The 19,259-nt window shown below is 43.7% G+C and overlaps 1 protein-coding gene across 3 annotated transcripts in view; it reads right to left on the reverse strand.

Moving 5' to 3' along the window:
* Positions 1 to 19,259, reverse strand: part of uggt1 (UDP-glucose glycoprotein glucosyltransferase 1) — a 220,278-nt gene that overhangs the window by 115,066 nt on the left and 85,953 nt on the right. For all 3 annotated transcript variants that reach the window (XM_072474685.1, XM_072474684.1, XM_072474683.1), the window contains exons 17-20: positions 18,649 to 18,780; positions 15,059 to 15,223; positions 8,691 to 8,811; positions 6,462 to 6,560 (exon numbers count right to left, since the gene is read on the reverse strand). In XM_072474685.1, the coding sequence (XP_072330786.1) occupies positions 6,462 to 6,560; positions 8,691 to 8,811; positions 15,059 to 15,223; positions 18,649 to 18,780 (517 nt within the window). The remainder of the gene's footprint in view (positions 1 to 6,461; positions 6,561 to 8,690; positions 8,812 to 15,058; positions 15,224 to 18,648; positions 18,781 to 19,259) is intronic.

Below are 19,259 nucleotides of genomic sequence, written 5' to 3' on the forward strand. Positions count from 1 at the left end.
AAGGAAGAATCTAGGCGTAGACCATTTTCTAAATGGGGAAATGCTTCGGAAAGCAGAAGCACAAAGGGACTTGGGAGTCCTTGTTCACGATTCTCTTAAGGTTAATGTGCAGGTTCAGTCGGCAGTTAAGAAGGCAAATGCAATGTTAGCATTCATGTCAAGAGGGCTAGAATACAAGACCAGGGATGTACTTCTGAGGCTGTATAAGGCTCTGGTCAGACCCCATTTGGAGTCTAAGGAAGGACGTGCTGGCCTTGGAAAGGGTCCAGAGGAGGTTCACAAGAAAGATCCCTGGAATGAAGAACTTGTCATATGAAGAACGTTTGAGGACTCTGGGTCTGTACTCGTTGGAGTTTAGAAGGATGAGAGGGGGTCTTATTGAAACGTACAAGATACTGCGAGGCCTGGATAGAGTGGACGTGGGAAGGATGTTTCCACTTGTAGGAAAAACTAGAAGCAGAGGACACCATCTCAGATTAAACAGACGATCCTTTAAAACAGAGATGAGGAGGAATCTTTTCAGCCAGAGGGTGGTGAATCAGGGGAACTCTTTGGCGCAGAAGGCTGTGGAGGCCAAATCACTGAGTGTCTTTAAGACAGAGATAGATAGGTTCTTGATCAATAAGGGATCAGGGGTTATGGGGAGAAGGCAGGAGAATGGGGATGAGAAAATATCAGCCATGATTGAATGGCGGAACAGACTCGATGGGCCAAGTGGCCTAATTCTGCTCCTATGTCTTATGGTCTAAGGACTGGAAGTTCCAAAGGCGGTCTGCCTCTGCCGCCGCAAAACATGCCGCGGGGAGGTGGAAAATCCCACCCAAAGAGTGCATTTCTATTTCTGGAGAATAACAAAACATCAATATAAGATGGTCATTAAGAAATCAAATAGAGAGGGCAGCATGGTGGCGCAATGGTTCGCATTGCTGCCTCACGATGCCGAGGTCCCAGGTTCGATCCCGGCCCCGGGTCACCGTCCATGTGGAGTTTGCATATTCTCCCCGTGTTTGTGTGGGTTTCGCCCCCACAACCCAAAGATGTACAGGGTAGATGGATTGGCCACGCTAAATTGCCCCTTAATTGGAAAAAATGAATTGGGAACTCTAAATTTATTTAAAACATTTTTAAAAAATTGTTTTAATCAAATAGAGAATTCAAAAGAATTCACTCAATTTGGATTGCCAAGTTGTATAGGTCGAATATAATTTAACATGCAAATGGCCTGGACTTCTGGTGGCGACATGCAGGTGGAGGTCACACGTTTGGTGGCTCCTGCCAGAGTCGTGGTTTTTTGGCCCTTTGCATCCAGCTCCGGGGGAAAGTTTTGTGTGAGGATTTGCGGGAAAGTCTGAGGTACATCAAGGATGTTAAAAAGCTGGAAAAGGAATCCGGGGGAAAAGGGTGGAAGCGAGGGTCCACCGTCGAGCATGGTGAGGAGCTCAGCGGGAGGAAAGATGGCGGGAGAAGACTCGCCGGGTGGAACCGCACCCATTACAGTGGAAAAGGTGGCTGAGGTGATGGCCATGGAGTTTGAGTGGCTATTTTCAAAACATTTCGACAGGTTTCGGACAGAGATGATGACCTCGTTCAAGGAGTGGGTGGATGAGACCCTTGCCCCGATAAAGGAAACTCTGGCAAAGACTTTTTAAAAATAAATTTAGAGTACCCAATTATTTTTTTTTCCAATTAAGGGGCAATTTAGCGTGGCCAATCCACCTAACCAGCACATCTTATGGGTTGTGGGGTTGAAACCTACGCAAACATGGGGAGAATGTGCAAACTCCACATGGACAGTGACCCAGGGCCGGGATTCGAACCCGGGTCCTCAGCGCCAGAGGCAGCAGTGCTAACCACTGTGCCACATACCGCCCTGGCTCTGGCAAAGACTCTGACAGCGGTGCGGGAGCAAGGAGAGAAAATCAAGGCGATGGAGGAGGCATTGTCGCAGCATAGTGACCAATGAACATTGATGGGGGAGGAGCTGCAGAGTGTGATGGTGAGTAATAGAAGACTGAGAGCCAAAGTGGGAGGCCAGGAAAACAGGTCATGAAGGCAGACTTGAGGATTGTGGGTTTGCCCGAGGAGCTGGAGGGCCGGAGATGTTTGCCAAGCTGATGGGGGAGCAACCCTCCCTCTATGAATTAGATAGGGCCCAACGATCACTCCGGCCAAAACCAAAGGCGAATGAACCGCCGAGAGCTGTGGTCGTCTGTTTCCACAGTTATCAGGTGAAGGGGAAGGTGCTGAGATGGGCAACGGCGAAACGAGAGGTGATGTGAGAAGTGAATGGTATACGTGTATGCCAAGATCTCACGACAAAGCCAGCGAGGAGACAGGTGGCCTTTGGGCGGGCATAGGCAGCGTTATATAAATGCAACATTCGGTTTTGTTTGGTCCACCCAGCGAAACTGAGGGTCACACATAACGACAGAGACCATTATTTTGAGACGCGGTGGAGGCAGAGGCATTTGTGAAGCAGAAGACTTGGGACTGGACTGAGTTTTGTTCTGTATTTTATGTTACGTTGTTCTTTCCCTTTATGGCCGTTTATCTTTGTGTTTTTGTGCAAAGGGTGTTTGGGTTGGAATGGTTTGGGGACATTGGTGGTGATCAGTGGAATCTTTTGGGATTAGGGGCTTAGTGTACTGGATTGTGCTGGGAGTTTGGAAGGATTGGATTTGGAGGGGGGGGCATTGATTTTGGTGTGTTTCTTTGGTGTGAGGGAGGGAGCCCTGGCAGGTGTCGCCGTGCTAGCAAACACAAGTTGGTTGGCGAACGGGACCGGGGTGGGGGGAGGGTCCGCGGCCGTTGGAACATGTATGGGCAAGTTTTGATGGGCCTAGAAGGTGTGAATGGTGGGGGGGGATGGGGACGATACTGGGAAAGGTGATTTCGGTAGGAAGTGGTGTGGGGGTTTCTGGGAAGACAGTAGGGGGACTAGGGGTAGGGCAAGGGCCCGCATTTGGGATGGGGCCTAGAGGAGTAGTAATGACTGTCAGGCGGGGCGTGGGGGGATAAGAGAACCGCGGTCCGGGTGGTGATGTGGAACGTGAAGCAAGCGAGAGTTTTCTGGTATCTAAAGAGTTTGAAAGCCAATGTGGTGCTGCTTCAGGAGACTCATTTGAGGGTGAAGGACAAGGTGAGGCTGCGGAGCAGTTGGGTAAGCCAGGTATTTCACTCTGGCTTCGATAGCAGGGCCCAGGGTGTAGCGGTATTGATGGGTAAGAGGGTGAAGTTTCAGATGGAGAACGTGGTGGCGGATCAAGGGGGTAGGTATGTAATAGTGACGGGTGCACTGGAGTGGAGGTTGGCGGTACTGGTTGGTGTACACGCCTTGAATTGGGATGGTGTAGGATTCCTGAAGAGGATGTTGGGTGCCGTACCAGATTTGGATACGCATCAGTTAATACTGTGAGATGGGGGACTTGAATACGGTGTTGATAGGTGGATAGATCTACGCCTCGGTCCTCGACCCTCTCGGGGGGAGCAAGGGTGTCCCTGGGTGCGGATGATTTGCTGCTGTATATTTCCAATCCGTGTGCTTCGGTGGGGGATGTAATGGGGTAGGTTAATAGATTCGGGACTTTTTCAGGGTGCAATCAGAGTTTGGGGAAAAGTGAATGCTTTGTAGTGTCTCCCTCACTTTGTAGTGAGGGTGTTGCCATTTCAGGTGGCGCCAACCCACTTTAGGTATTTGGGAGTGCAGGTGGCATGGGACTGGGCTCAGCTCCATAAGCTGAACTTTACAAGTTTCGTGAGCAGGGTGAAGGGGGATTTGCTGAGGTGGGATAGGCTACCCCTATAGGTAGCTGGCTGGATACAGGGGGTCAAGATGAACATTTTGCCACGGTTCTTATTCTTGTTCCAGTGCCTGCCGGTCTCTCTATCAAAGTCATTTCTTACAGGGGTAGAGAGATTGATTTTGTCATTTATATGGGTTGGTAAAGTGGCAAAGATTAGGAGGACAATGCTCCAGAGAGGGTGACAACCGGGAGGTTTGACTCTTCCGAACTTGAGATATTATTGGCCGGCGAATGGCAAGAAGGTGCAGGTTGGAGTAGGGAGTCGGAGATGTCGTGGGTGAAGTTGGAGGCTGGTTTCTGTAAGGGGTCGGGGTTGTGGGGCGGTGGCAACGACACCGCTCCCATTTACCCCAGGGAGGTATGCGGGAAGCCCGGTGGTGGTGGCCACATTGAAAATTTGGAGGCAATTTTGGCAGCAGTTTAAATTGGGGCAGGGACAAGATGATGCCAATCCAAGGGAACCCTGGGTTTGAGCCTGGGAAGTAGGACGTGAGGTTTAGGATTGGGAGGAACGAGAACTGGCAGAAGTAAAAGGTTTGTTTTTAGAAGGTTGATTTGCGACTTTGGACGAGCTGGAGACATAGTATGGGATCCCCCGGGGGAGGGATTCAGGTATATGCAAGTGCGGAGTTTGGTAAAAAAAAGGTCTGCCCGACCTTCCTGGCGGTATCACCCTCCTCAATGTTGGAGGAGGGGGGGGGTGTCTTGGCGATCTATGGGACGGTATTGGAGGAGGTCAGGGCGTCCCTGGAGTGGGTCGTGGCCCAAGGAGGAGTTGGGGATGGAGCTGGAGGAGGGCTGCGGAGGGTGAATGCCTCATCCTTGTCTGCGAGGCTGGGGCTGGTTCAGTTAAACGTGGTACATAGGGCGCACCGGACGAAGTCAAGGATGAGCTGGTTGTTTGAAAGGGTGAAGGGTGTATGTGAGCGGTATGGGAGGGGCCCTGCCCATCGTGTGCATACGTTCTGGTCCTGCCAAAAGTTTTGGGGGTCGTTCTTTAGCACCATGTCGGCGATGTTACATGTGGACCAATCCCCTGGGGGCCATATTCGGGGTGTCAGACTTGCTGGAGTTGCAAACGGGTGCGGGAGCAGATGTGTTAGCTTTCACCACGCTGATTGCTTGCAGGTGGGTCCTATTGGGGTGGAGGATAGCTTCGCCCCCCCCGCTCTGCCTCGGGGTGTGGCTGGGGGGTTCTAATGGAGTTCCTGTGTTTGGAAACGGTGAAATTCGCCTTGAGGGGGACGAGTGAGGGGTTCCACAAGACATGTGGGCTGCTTATATTACATTTTGAAGAGCTAGTTGTCACTAACAGGCAGGAGATGTAAGGGTATGAAGGGTGGGTGGGTTTGTGGGGTTCTTCAGCATTATTTCAGTTGCAAATGTTGAGTTGTGCGATTGTTAAAATTTGAATGAATTTTTTTTTAAAAAAGCCATGTAAATGGCCCATTGAGGATGAGGATGACTTTTCCATTCCCCCTTTCTGGGACTACATCAACTGACTGGTTTGATAAAGCACACCCTTGTTCTTTGAGTGAATTATTTGTTGCTTGTAAGCAAAACATAGTGGGAAATTTTGACGGGAGCCTCTCTTGATTTTGCTGAGAACAGATACTGCGGTTACCAACAAATATTTATTGCACACCCCTGCACCTGTTCCCACCTCCACTGAAATATCACAATTACTTTCCTACCAGTGACAGTGTGGGATGAACGCAATTAAAATAAGATGATGGATTTTCAACATTGCTACATTACCGAGATTCAGTTTCGCACCACTGATTGCTGCACAAGTGACAAATATGAGATGTGTACCGCAGAGCTCGATCCAGTATACTGAAATCAGCAACCGTATATTGCACACTTCAAACAATTTACAAATGACAGGAGAAGAGATGATATATATTTATATATTATACATTAAATCAGCTTCTGACGATGGGTCAATGACATGAAACATCAACTCTCTCCGACTCTGCAGGCCTTGCCCGAGCTACTGAATATTTCCATTTCTCTTTTCTGTTTATAAGCCAGGCAATATGCTGTTTTAGAAGGATAGATGTAGTAAATAATAGCATTCACACTCTAGCTCTTTACAGTGGAGCTGTATCCCTTCAAAGTCACAAAGTCTAATTATTAAATAAATACAGCTTCAGATCAACGGGTTTCATTGTCATTTGATATGGGAACTATGTAAATTTGAACGGATGTGGAGATTTCAGGCTCCAGCTCCTTTTATTTTGCACTCAATAAAGTGAGATGTCTGTACATGTTGATGATTAGTATGTCCAGCACACATTTCTGATCAGTCACATTGCTCTATCAAATTCCAGGTATCGTTCTCAAATTTCAAGTCGTACTTTAAAGAAATGTACTTAACCAAGCAAGGATCTCTCCAAAAGTGCAGAATATCTGCAGCAGCTTCTTAAATAACCTTTTTTTTCCCTCAAACAAATATTTACTTAATAGTAATTAGGCAGTCACATCAAATGAAAACCTTAGTAGAAGAAACTTTTGAGGTTTACAAATTTGTGATCTTATCATTATATAACAGCATATCCTCTGACTTAATATGAACAACACAATGGCAATTGTAATACAAAATAAATGTCACATCAGGAAGAACAGCAGGCATCATTTCAATACCAAATACTGTACCTCGTTTAGACAAATAGGATATACTATTGGCGACTGCTGCAGATTTTTCCTCAGATTTCAGGAAAGCAAAATGGGAATAGTCATCGACACCATCATGAGCTGTAAGGAAATTGAGTTCATTAAACATTTATAGAGATCACTGGCTAATTCAAACTACAATTACACACTGTTAAAGGACATTTGTTCAAGTCCTATAAACGTTAATTCTTCAGAATGTTGTAAATTCAATCTGCATGATGAAGTGCAGTTATTAGTTTAAAATATCAATTTTCTATTTTAAAGCAGGAAAATTTTATAAATTCTTCAAACTTGAAGTCAGAATGCAGACAGGCAGACAACATACCTAATTTTTCCAATCTCTATCCTTCATTTAAGGATAGCAAGGTCGATGGCCTGAAGTCAGGACAATTCCTGGTGGAGGCGTGGGTGGGTGGTTCGTCATGGGAGTCATGGCAGGTGACCCCAGAAAAAGGGTAGGCAGGCTGGGCAGAGATCCTGCCTCAATGCATTGGGGAAAAAAGTTACAACAGAAAACAGCCCTCCACCCTCAATCCCCCTCCCCCATACACACTCCCATGCCCATCAATGCCAAGCGTGCCACTGTACATTTCTTTGTTCTTTAAGATTGTAGTTTAGTCGGGCAGTATGGTCGGCACGGGCTTGGAGGGCCGAAGGGCCTGTTCCTGTGCTGTACATTTCTTTGTTCTTTGTTTGTTCTTTGTTCATGCCCCTCTATCCACCCCATGGCACCTCATACCCCCCATGCCAACCTATATCCCTCTACCCAACCCCATGGCCCCCAATGCCCTCCATGACAACATGTGAATCCCTGCCCACCCTCTGTGGCCCTTTATAGCCTCTACGCCAACATAGTGGCAACTCATGCCAACACATATCCCTCCACCCACTCACTACCCTTGTCTTCACACTTGCTATGCCAACTCACCCAGTATTCACCATGTGAGATTTTAGGAGTTAGGCTGAGATTAAATAACATTCCAAAGTGCCTATTGATACATTCATTATTTCAGAAATGAATACTTTCACTGATTAAAAACCCATTTAATATAATCAAATCCTTTAATCCCTTATCAAAGAAGCATCGTAGTTCATAGTCCCACTTCAAAGAATTTATAACCACTTGGAGCAGCCCACCAAGCTATGAATGAACAGGTGCCCCATTATGATAATGAAAGGCTGTGAAATTAGTCATGTAGCACTAATCCTGTAATGACAACCCCTCAGCCTTACAACAACAGTCAAAGTGAAATAGCAAGTGTTCTTATCAACATGACAGAAATGTTTTTGCAAATATTCAAGGGCTGGAGTTTTAAATGCTTTGGCAGCTCCAATAAGCTTAACAGTTCCAATGGGTTTATAGACATTCATGCTTACTTTTAACAATCCCAAATTTCATCTTATCTCTCATTGGGCAACTGACCTCCTGCAAAGGGTCCCTGGACCAAATCCAAAAGGGTATCTTAGCTCTCCAAAAAGGTATAAAGAACTCCAGCAGCACTAGACCACTCCGAACAGGTCTAAAGTGTTCAGGCCATGTTCTGGACATCCCATCATCAGCCTGAGGCAGCTGCACTTTAACATGTGCGGTTGCCTCCGTGAAGCATAGGTGTGTAACTCAGAGCCGCCCCTACGATAATGGCAGATGCGGTATTCGGGGGTAGGACTTTCCGATTTGGATTTCCACCACAATTTTCGTAATGACAAGGGGGCTCTCCAACTCTACAAAAATTCAAGCCTATGCATTTGCCTCATTTATCATGCAAATCAAATGAATGTTGTAAGAGCAGCCCAAAATGGCAAAATCATTTCCAAACAAGTAACTTTTCTCTTTTGTTTTCTCTTCCTCCAGTCCCAACAAGAGTACAGTATTTACAATTTAGAGCTGTGTCATGCCAGAATTTCTACTGGCGTACACATGGAGTAAGCAAGTCCAGGCTCCATTAAAATTGATTTTATAATCAGTGCTATGGAAGAAAGACCACTTCAGTACGGAAATTGGAACTCTTAGAACAACAAGCCTGCACTGAACCGATACAGTAGGAAGGAAATTAAGCTGCGCTCGGGGAACAATTTGTGTTTGTACATTTATCTTTGTTTTTAAATGGTGAATTGGTCAATAAAATAATGCGCTATTCTCAAGGAAAATGAAAAGTAGCAAGCTTTTGGAGCACACCTCGAGTCCTGCCTAAGTCACTTGATAACTCTTACCATCAGCAGCTAAATCCAGGTACTCTCGCTCAGAGCTGAGAATTCTGGAATTGATTCTTGGAACAATTGTCGGTTGATTCATTATAAAATCCAGAATATCTTGGTCGTTGTTCAATTCACCCTGAAAATAACAAAATTATTTTAAATTACAAAATGAAATAATTCAGGGGAAAAAATGAAACTTTACAAAAACGGCACTGAACTCACATTTGGCTCAATATTTCAAAGCTGGTCTTTATGCTCCATATGATCCTCCTTTCACCCTGTTGTATCCTTTCAGCATATACTTCCTTTTTTTCCCCCGTGTTTAACTATCATCCCCTTAAACACACCTACGCTATTCATCTAAACTACTTATGATAGCAAGTTTCACACACTACCCACTCTCTGGTTAAAGAAACTTCTCTTAATTTCCTTATTGAATTTATGAGTGACTACCTTATAGTTATGACCCGAGTTTTGGACTCACCCACAGTGTAAACATCTTTAGATCTACCTTGTCATCACCTTCAGAATTTTAAAGACCTCTATCTGGCAATGCATAAGCCTTCTCCCTTCTAGAGATTAAAAATTCTAACCTGTTCAATCTTTCATAATGGGTATAACCTTTGTGCTCTGGTATAATTCTTGTAAATCTTATTTGTATCTTCTCCTGCGTCTTTTCCACTGTCAACTTTCATGATCTCAAGACATCTCAAAATGCTTCAAAATCAAATAAATATTGCTGAAGCGCCATGCTGTTTTAATGTAGGGAAACAAGGCAGCCAGTTTGAACACGCCAAAGTCCCACAAACATCAATGAGATAGGCAGATGAGGCATCACTAAAGTATGCCCAGGCCATGTGTGAAACCGCTGAAAAAAAAAATGAAAAAAAAACAAAAACATGAAAAGGTGCAAAAGGCTCAGATGCATCCAAAAGAGGGAAATACACACCCTTTAAACCTGGAGATCAAGTGTATGTGAAAGCACTAAACAAAGATTCTTTTTCTCCTAGGTGGAATGGACCCTACCAAGTGCTGCTAACAACCTGAACAGCCGTTAAAGTAAAAGAAAAGCCAGATGGGATCCACGCAACTCGTGTAAACTACATCATAAGGAACTTTGAAAGTACTAGACGCTAACCTGAAGAGAATGACGGCATTGATGTTTTTATATTATCATATTAATCCAACATCATGTAGAGGGTAAATTGCATACTGACACCTTATTATACATGTCTCACTCATACGCAGAGAGGGTAAATAAATTCAGTTGTTGTGTTTGTACACAAATTCCCAGATGCTTGGAGGAGGGCTTCCCTGTGCGACCTATCCCATTCGCCAGTAAAGAGATAGCAGAATGGGCTCGAAGACAAAATAGTACAGGACGTGGAGAAGATACACAGAATATGTTCGATTGGAGATTAGCTGGATACGATATGAATAGGTTTGAGGAATGGTGGGGGCCTAGGTTTAATGTAACCCGTCAAACGCCCTGTTTGATCCTTCCCAATTACACTGGAGTCCCAAAGGGTAGCATATGCTTTAGGAAACATAAAACATATGGGACCTACCCAGTCGGCACAAGTCAGTGCGACCAGACCTTGAATTGGCAACCCCCTATGTTTCACCTTACAGCTAAAGGACTATTCATCTTTGGTTGGTCAGGAGTTGAAAATCAAACTAGTGGAGGCTCCTGGGAAGGGGATCCGATTAGACGAATGATGACTGATAGTAAAGTAAACCTGACCGCATATAACGGCACGTATTTTATCTGTGGTTACCAGGAAATTGGGAGGGCTCCTGCTATTTGGGATACGTAGTCCCTTATGTACATCACGTCCAACAACTAAAGGACCATCCACATCACAGGACGACACGCAGTGTTATGACATGGGCACAAATGCTGGGAATCATGATGCCACCATTAGGAATAGCCGCTAATGCATACGAACTACGCGAATTAAGAGACATCCTTGAGCAGGTAGCTAATGACACTGCGGAAGCTGTTCACCAAATAGAGACTGAGATGGTTGCTATAAGAGCAGTTGCCCTACAGAATAGGATGGCCCTTGATTTCTTGTTAGCAGAGAAGGGAGGTACTTGTGTCCTAATTGGCAGTGACTGCTGCACATACATCCCTGATAACTCAAGAGAAAATTGATAACCTGGTGGATCACATTCGTCGAGAGGTGGCATAGTTGCATGAGGATGAGGGATGGGACTTTGGCTTTAGATGGTTGGGAACATTAGGACAGAGGATTGTGATTTGGATTATAATCATTATTGTAATCCTGATTGTCGTATGGTTACTGTTTAAATGTTGCTCGGGATGTTGTCAGGGCATGGGGGCGCGGATGTCAGCTTTGCCTCCATGGCCCCAGCCACTTAACAAACAGGTGTCAGTCATACGCCCATTCCCTGTACATTATAACCCACCCTTTGCTGCTGAGGACACTGTGATGTACTAACAATGTGTTGATCATTTAAGGAGGGAATTGTAGAAGGAACTTTAGTTGGCGGATTAGTTGCCTTAATACTCTGTATTCCTTCTTAACTGGCTGCTTGACTATATTTCATGGCAATAGGCACTTGGCAAAGCATGATGGATATATTAGCTTTATTTCAGTCAAGAAGTTCTGCATGTAATAGGCAGAAGGTCAGACTATGTAAACAAGTGCACAGCTGCACATTTTGCTGAGAGTAGACAATTATTATTGTTCTTAGGCTGGGAATTCAAGGCCTGTTGTTTAACTCTGCTCGCTTTTCTGTGTCTGGGCTTATCAAAGGAATGCCTAGTTTTTTCTAAATATTGCTTATTAAACCATATAAAGTACTGCTATACTCTTGTAAGGTGGGGACAATTAGAAGGACGGTGGTCACTCTAACTCCCTCCACGAACTTCGTGTTATAATAAAAGACCTTTGCGAAACCTCGAAGTTTTGGCTAGTTTTTTCCACAACAATGACCAGTTAACCTGTTTTAATGGTGTTTTTGCTGAGTGAAGAAAAAAATCGGAAGTCATTGAACCATACTGCTGCAAGTAGAGATTATTAAAATGAATGCTCTTGTGGAGGACAGGGGAGAAAGCAAAATGGAGCAATAGCAACAATTATCTCATTGTTCATCCAACTCTTTATTAATGCAGCTAATAATCCAAAGAATTTTTATCTCTGAGTATTTCTCACTGATGCCCAAAGTTTTCATTTTCAAAATATACTTTCTTTCTAATTAACAATACTGATGCAATTTTACATATTATTTTAACAAAACATAATTCTGAAGCATAATACATGTTAATGTATTAATTGGTCCTTCTTGGTTGACTTTATTTAAATGGAGATTAGTTTCCCTAATTCTTCAATTCATCTACAATTCAACTAGAAAAGCACCATATCAATATAACATGACATGCCATGGAAACATACTGTGTCTTTCTTGTTCATTCCCTTATTTCCCCTTTCTTTTATTTTACCGTTATCATTTTTGATCCATGGGTGATTAATAAACATGCATCTTTAAGTCAAGCAGCAGAGGGAATGAGGAATTCAGAAGTTACAGAAGAGAACAATCTGCTAGTCCCCTATTTTCAACAGGAGCTTCAGATTTTCCGGCACCAGAGAGAGAGAGAGAGAGATGGGGTGGGACTCTGATTGATTGGCTGGGAGCCAATGAAATTTCCCAAAGGTTGTATTCTACCCGGTAGCAGATGGTGATTGGATCCCGTCACAGTGGAATGATTCTCAGAGTCCCGCGATGCTCAGTTTGACTCCCAGAAACAGAGGGACAAAGACTCTCACTTCTCCATGGTTTCTACAGAAAGGCTGTGAGTGCTGTATTTCTGGAACTGCAGAGAACCTGAATGAATGAATCTACTGTACAGCCTCGGACTGAAAGTAGAGTTTGAAGAGGAGTAAGGTGCTGGAAACAGCAATATGAAACAAGGGTTCTTTTTCCCTTTTACTTAGGATTTATGTACCGCTTTCTTCCCCTCTGTGTTTGTCTATCTTGTGCGTGTGTATATAACATATATATATATATATTGAGAGAGAGAGAGAGAGAGAGAGAAAGAGAGAGAGAGAGAGAGAGAGAGAGGGTGGGGGGCAAGTTAAAGTGGGGAATTAGTTAATAGCTAACCTGTTGTATTTGCTGCATATTTCATTACAGTTCTTGTTATTAATAAAAAGTAGTTGTGTTTACATTTACACACCTGGTGACTGTAACTATTGGGCAGCCAATGGCCAAAGACTTCAGGTATTTTCTAAGAAGTATTGCTCAATTCATTTGTGTTGACTCTGGATCAAGTGGGGCAGGAATTAGCCTGCACTAGCCCAGGGTGACTTAACAGTGCCCACTTAGGGCGGCATGGTGGCACAGTGGGTAGCACTGCTACCTCACGGAGCTGAGGGCCCGGGATCGATCCTGGTCCCGGTCATTGTCCATGTGGAGCTTGCACATTCTGCCCGTGTCTGTGTGGGTCTCACCCCCACAACCCAAAGCTGTGCAGGGTAGGTGGCTTGACCATGCCAAATTGCCCCTTAATTGGAAAAAAAAACAATACCCACAATGTATCTCAATTATGAAAAGCGGAACACCATGTAGGTGTTAGCTCTAAATAAATGAAGTCTGATGTTACCCTCAAAAATACAGGATGAGGGGATACAGGACAGGGTAGTTTCTAGAGTGTGGGTGGGAGAAGGGAGGGTTTTTGACATTTACAAGGAACTCATGGGGTCAAGGAGACCCAGACCGAGGAGTTGAAACGCAAGTGGGAAGAGGAGTTAGGAGGAGAGATAGAGGATGGTATCTGGGCGGACCCATTGAGTACAGTCAACGCGTCCACCACATGTGCCAGGCTCAGTCTGATACAATTTAAGGTCATTCACCGGGCCCACATGAAAGTGGCCCGGATGAGCAGGTTCTTTGGGGTAGAAGATAGGTGTGCAAGGTGTGCAGGAGGGTCAGCGAACCATGTCCATATGTTCTGGGCATGCCCGAAGCTTAGGGGATTCTGGCAGGGGTTTACGGAGGCCATGTCCAAGGTGTTAAAAACAAGGGTGGCACCATGTTCAGCGGTGGCGATTTTCGGAGTGTTGGGAGACCCGGGAATCCAGGAGGAGAAAGAGGCAGACGTTTTAGCCTTTGCTTCCCTGGTATCCCGGAGACGGATTCTATTAGCTTCGAGGGACCCAAAGCCCCTGACGACAGAGACCTGGCTAACTGACATGGCTAGCTTTCTGTATGGAGAAAATCAAGTTCGCCTTGAGAGGGTCAATGTTAGGGTTCGCCCGGAGGTGGCAGCCATTCGTCAACTTCTTTGCGGAAAATTAACCGCCAGCAGAAGGGGGGGGGGGGGGGGGGGGTTAGATTAGTTAAGAATAGCAGGTTAGTAAAGGTGGGACCTGTAAGGGAGGAAGACGGCTTTTGCACTATGTTTATAAATTCATGGACAATCTTTATTTTGTTGTTGTTGTAAAACCATAAGTATCTCAATAAAATGTTTATTTTAAAAAAATACAGGATGAGGACTTCAACTTTGTGGGAAGTCTAGAGAGGCTGGGATTGTTTTATTCAGAACAAGGAAAGTGGAGAGGAAATTTGATAGCCATGTTCAAAATCATGAAGGGTAAACAAGGAGAAACTGTTTCCAGCAGCAGGTGGGGTCAATGTCCAGAGGACACAGACTTAAGATCAATTAGCAAGAGAAGCCATCGGGAAGGTAATGAGACATTTTTTCCACATGTGTTATGATGATCTGGAATGCACTGCCTGAAAGGGTGGTGGAAGCAGATCAATGCTAACTTTCAAAAGGGAATTGGATAAATGCAACCAATCTATGACAAGTCAAACCACAAACAATCTTCGAGAAATTAATCCGGGCCTTTCGACTTTGCGAGGAGCAATGGAAATAGAAAAGAAAATCTTTTTGTATGTCAAGCAACAAATCTTAACGTTTCCTGTTTTACCCTCCCACCAAGGTTTAAAGATCACACCCACTCCTAAGTGACTTAAACAACTCTTATTGGAATCAAATTGCTAATATACAATACAAGGTGGCACCAGGAAACGCAACACTATCACCATTCTGATGTCACTTTGTCTTCTTTCAGGATATTGGGCAGTGACTTACCAACTGAAGCTCCAAAGATAAATAAGGCAATTAGAGACAATTCAAGTATTCCAAACGTATGCTAGATTCATCACGGTACAATCGTGCATGTAAATCACGCCCATTCACACATCAGCCCTGACCAAGATTCAAATTAAGCAACTATTCTTTCAAGGTGTTCCTATTTATATAGCCTGTTGCAAAGTTAAACGATCAAAGTTGTTTGTTTTGCATTCAAGTCTAATTTGGGTAAGACAGCACATGGCACAACATTACTTACTAAGTAAACGACTTTCTGGAAGTAGGCTGTATTGTCTAAGATCTTGTGCATCGTCACAGTTTCTAGCTCATCAGGATCCAGTTGTTCCCTCTGGAAAGGCATGCCATTATAGAGGGCAATAGGCAGAGAGCCCAGGCCTGACTGCTTATAGTACTCTTTGCATTCCTACCAAAGAGAAACAGAAATGGTAACAGAAACATGATTTAGCACCGATACTAATTCCACTTGTGACAATTCCTTACATTAAACAATTACCCATCAGTTGACTTGACATAATTGCAACTTTTAGCAATGTTACCAAATTTGGATTCATATGAACTGCAGCCTGATTTGATTAATGTAGAAATAATTTGTAGGGAGCTTCAGAAATTCATTATCTAAAGAACGCATATATCTTGATTTGCATTTTTATAAAATGTCCATTAAAGTTTAATTTTTGTGGTTAGAAAGTATTAATGTTTTAAGGAGTGAACTGATAAACACTGATATCCATGCTTCAGGATATGGCAAACTGTACCTAAATTTGAACACAATATTTAATAGGAAAATTAATCTGATAAATCACTTATTTGATATGACACGGACTGAATCCAATATACTGATTTACTTATATTCAATCTTTATTACTCTGCTTGAATGCGTTTCTTTTGGAAAATGTGCAATCACTTAAATTAGTGAACAGTTAAATCATTACATGCATTAGTAATTCATTCTTATTAATAACGGAACACGGTGGTGAAGAACTTAAAACCATACAAATAATAATAACATATTCTGCTTCATTCACTTTAGAATAACCATTAAAACACCATGTACAAAATCCCAACATTAAAAATTTGATTGTTCCCATGTCAAGGTGAAACAAAATTTAGAACATAATTACTGGAGTAGCTATTCAGCCTCTCAAATCTGTTCAGTCATTTTATTAGATCATAGCTGATTTGTACTTCAACTCCATTTATCTGTCTTTTCCCATGTCCCGCGAGACCCAATCGAAAAAAAAATCTATAGATTTAATTCTTGAAACTTTCCATTACCTCACCGTCCACAACAGAGAATGGGCTCCAGTTTCCAATATGGGGGAATGGGGGAAATGGGCTCCAGTTTCCAATACTCTGTCAACAAGTGCTTCTTGATTTCAATCCTGAATAATTTGGCTCTAATTTTAAGGCTGTGCTTCCTCGTTCTGAATTCCCAACAGAGAAGTTTCTTTGTGACCAACTCATCAAATGATTTCATGATTTTAAAGACCTTGATTATCAATCCTCAGGGCAGCACGGTGGCACAGTGGTTAGCACTGCTGCCTCACAGCACTGAGGACCCGGGTTCGATCCCAGCCCCGAGTCACTGTTCGTGTGGAGTTTGCACATTCTCCCCGTGTCTGCGTGGGTCTCACCCCCAACAACCCAAAAAGATGTGCAGGGTAGGTGAATCAACCACACTAAATTGCCCATTGATTGGAGAAAAAAAATTGGATATCTAAATTTATTAAAAATAATTTGATTATCAATCTTCACCCATCAAAATTTAACAGAATATAAACCAATGCTATCCTGAGAATTTTTTTTAAATCACGCTGTAGCTTATTTTCATGAATATACACTTTCAAAGTGTTATTAGTAACATTACGATTCAACAATCCCACAAAATGCAGCAGGGCTTGATTGTGCCATCGAATATTTCTGTCACCCGATGTTCTTCCAAACATAAATGACGTTTCGGGGTTAAGGCGGAGGTGTAGAAAGTTTTTAGTCCGTCGGACCTCTTAAACTAATGTGGAACTGCTCAAAACTACAACTCTATAAATCCCAATGTAGTCAATTCTTGGCTTAACTGTGAAAACAAGGGCCAGAATTCTCCGTTTCAGAGGCTAAGTGCTGACACCAGGACTGGATCACATGAGTTCTACGGCCCTGATAGCGGTGCCGGTCCCCGGAGTGATTCAGGACATCCTAATGGGCTAGCCCGGACGCCACATGGAACCAGCGCAATTCCAACGAATGCTGGCGTGTGATTTGTCTGGGTTGGGATTGGCACCTGAGAGCCTGACAAGCAGGAGCTGTCATAGAAGGTGGCACTGTTTGCTCTGGAGCATGCCCATCCTGTTAATGGGTCAGCTGGGACCAGACGGTATCTGGGAGGAGGGAGGGAGTGGTGGTCTAGGGAGGCACCCATTTCGACAAGTGGCGCTAGGTTCACAGTGGGCAGTCAGCGGCGTGCACAACCACAATCTTGCAGGCTGCAGAAATGGTGGTCGGTGCCCGTCAACTCCGACCCCATGACACACCTCTTGGCAGAAGCCCCTTGGCCAACGGCACAACTGTCAGCAGCACACTATAGAGATGTTGGATACTTTTTGTTCCCCCCTCTCTCTCTCCCTCAGCAGCCATGGCGCCTGTTCCCCGATTTTATATATGGCAAGTGAACCTCGCCGGCGGCAATTCCTCCTGGCAGAGGTAGAGCATCGCGGGTGGCCCGGAAATTGCCAGGTCGGGCCCGTTAATTATATGGCAACAGCATTTAGTATACAATTTACATGCCCACACCAGCGTGAAGCATGGAATGTATTCACCCCAGTCAGTGCCTGGTGCCGGCCTCAATTTTTGGCTGCCACGCAATTCTCTGTCCAATTCTGGCACCGCTAGACGGGGAATCCCGTCCAAAACTTAGCACAATTGTTCAAGAAAAAATGTGTTTCCTTAAGACTGTAACAATTGTGATTTGATGCAATTCAGGGTAGCAGGTACTGAATTTGTTGCCTGTGACAGCATGCTCGAAGTTTAGATTGATTTTAGGCAGAAATCATTTTTATTAAACTGTCCATCATAGCTACTTACATACAGCTGCAAAACAAAATGGCTTTAATATGTGGGTGATGAGGGCAATTTTCTACTTCAATGCTCGGGTGGCAAAGATTAAAGTTATGTCTTCTATGACAAGGGGGTGATTCACTTTACCCACCAGTTAACTGCCCAAGCGGTAATGGTCAATGCGCCAAGCATTTCAATTATGGTGAACACAAACGTGAAATTCTCCCAACTGTTAAGTGTCCCTGCTGCTGCAGTTAATCCATTTATTGGCAATTAATTACTATTTTTTGAGCTACAACCCCTTCAGCGTGGATGTATGCAGTTTCTAAGTGACACTTTAGATGCACTTTTTAATACTTACAAAGAAACTTGGTAAAACAATTTCCAGTAATATTCAGGGGTATTTTTTTATGATCAAATTTAAGTTTTGGATCTCCAGATAAAACGGAGTTGCGTATTTTGTTTCGCAAAAAAAGGATTGAATTATTTTTAGATCAACGGTACTGAAGATCTTGAGGTGTCTTTTTCTGTGCTGCTGCTCCAGATGAACAGATTTACAATTACATTGCAACAAGTGCATATTCTTCTAGTTAACAGACAATGGAATTCTCAACCTTCAGCAACAGGAAAACTCAAAACCATATTTCGAATCAACTCAGTTGAAGAACAGAACTATTAACATTGCTCCTGTTCAGTTGCTCCTGAAGTTCCCACCAGAGACCCTTTCAAACAAACTTGGATGAAATAAAAACTTCATTCCAATGAATCAACGAGCCTCACCTTTCGGTTTCGGTCAAATGCTGAATCAGCTCCCAGAATACTAGATACCTCTACGTTAGAAAAATCCTTCTCCAAGGTAGCAATTATGTGCTCAATTGCCAGCTTCTCACCTTCCTTTACCTTGCCATATATCTATAAAAATGAAATAACTATGCATAAAACTCTGGGTTGCAAAAATTCTACTGAACTGATTCCCCACATCAACAGACTATTTATAATTTATCCCATTAGATAATGTTTAAAGTTTATCACCAACCTACTTGATCTCCAACAAACACCTCCAAGTTTGTCATGAATGCGCAAGATCAAATTCCAGAGTGTAAACCTGACTATACAAATAATAGTTCAAATTGATCCGAGGTAAGATGACAGTCAAACTGCTATTAAACATCCGTTAATATAATAAATTGATCATTTATTTCCATCGCAATATTTGAATATGGTGTCAGAAGCTGGTTTAGCTCAGTGGGCTAGACAGCTGGTTTGTGAAGCAAAACAAGGCCAGCAGCGCGGGCACAATTCCCGTACCAGCTGAGAATTCTGAATTCTCCCTCAGTGTACCCGAACAGGCGCCGGAATGTGGCGACTAGGGGCTTTTCACAGTAACTTTG

The sequence above is a fragment of the Scyliorhinus torazame genome, chromosome 14 (assembly GCF_047496885.1).
Source record: "Scyliorhinus torazame isolate Kashiwa2021f chromosome 14, sScyTor2.1, whole genome shotgun sequence".
Taxonomy (NCBI): domain Eukaryota; kingdom Metazoa; phylum Chordata; class Chondrichthyes; order Carcharhiniformes; family Scyliorhinidae; genus Scyliorhinus; species Scyliorhinus torazame.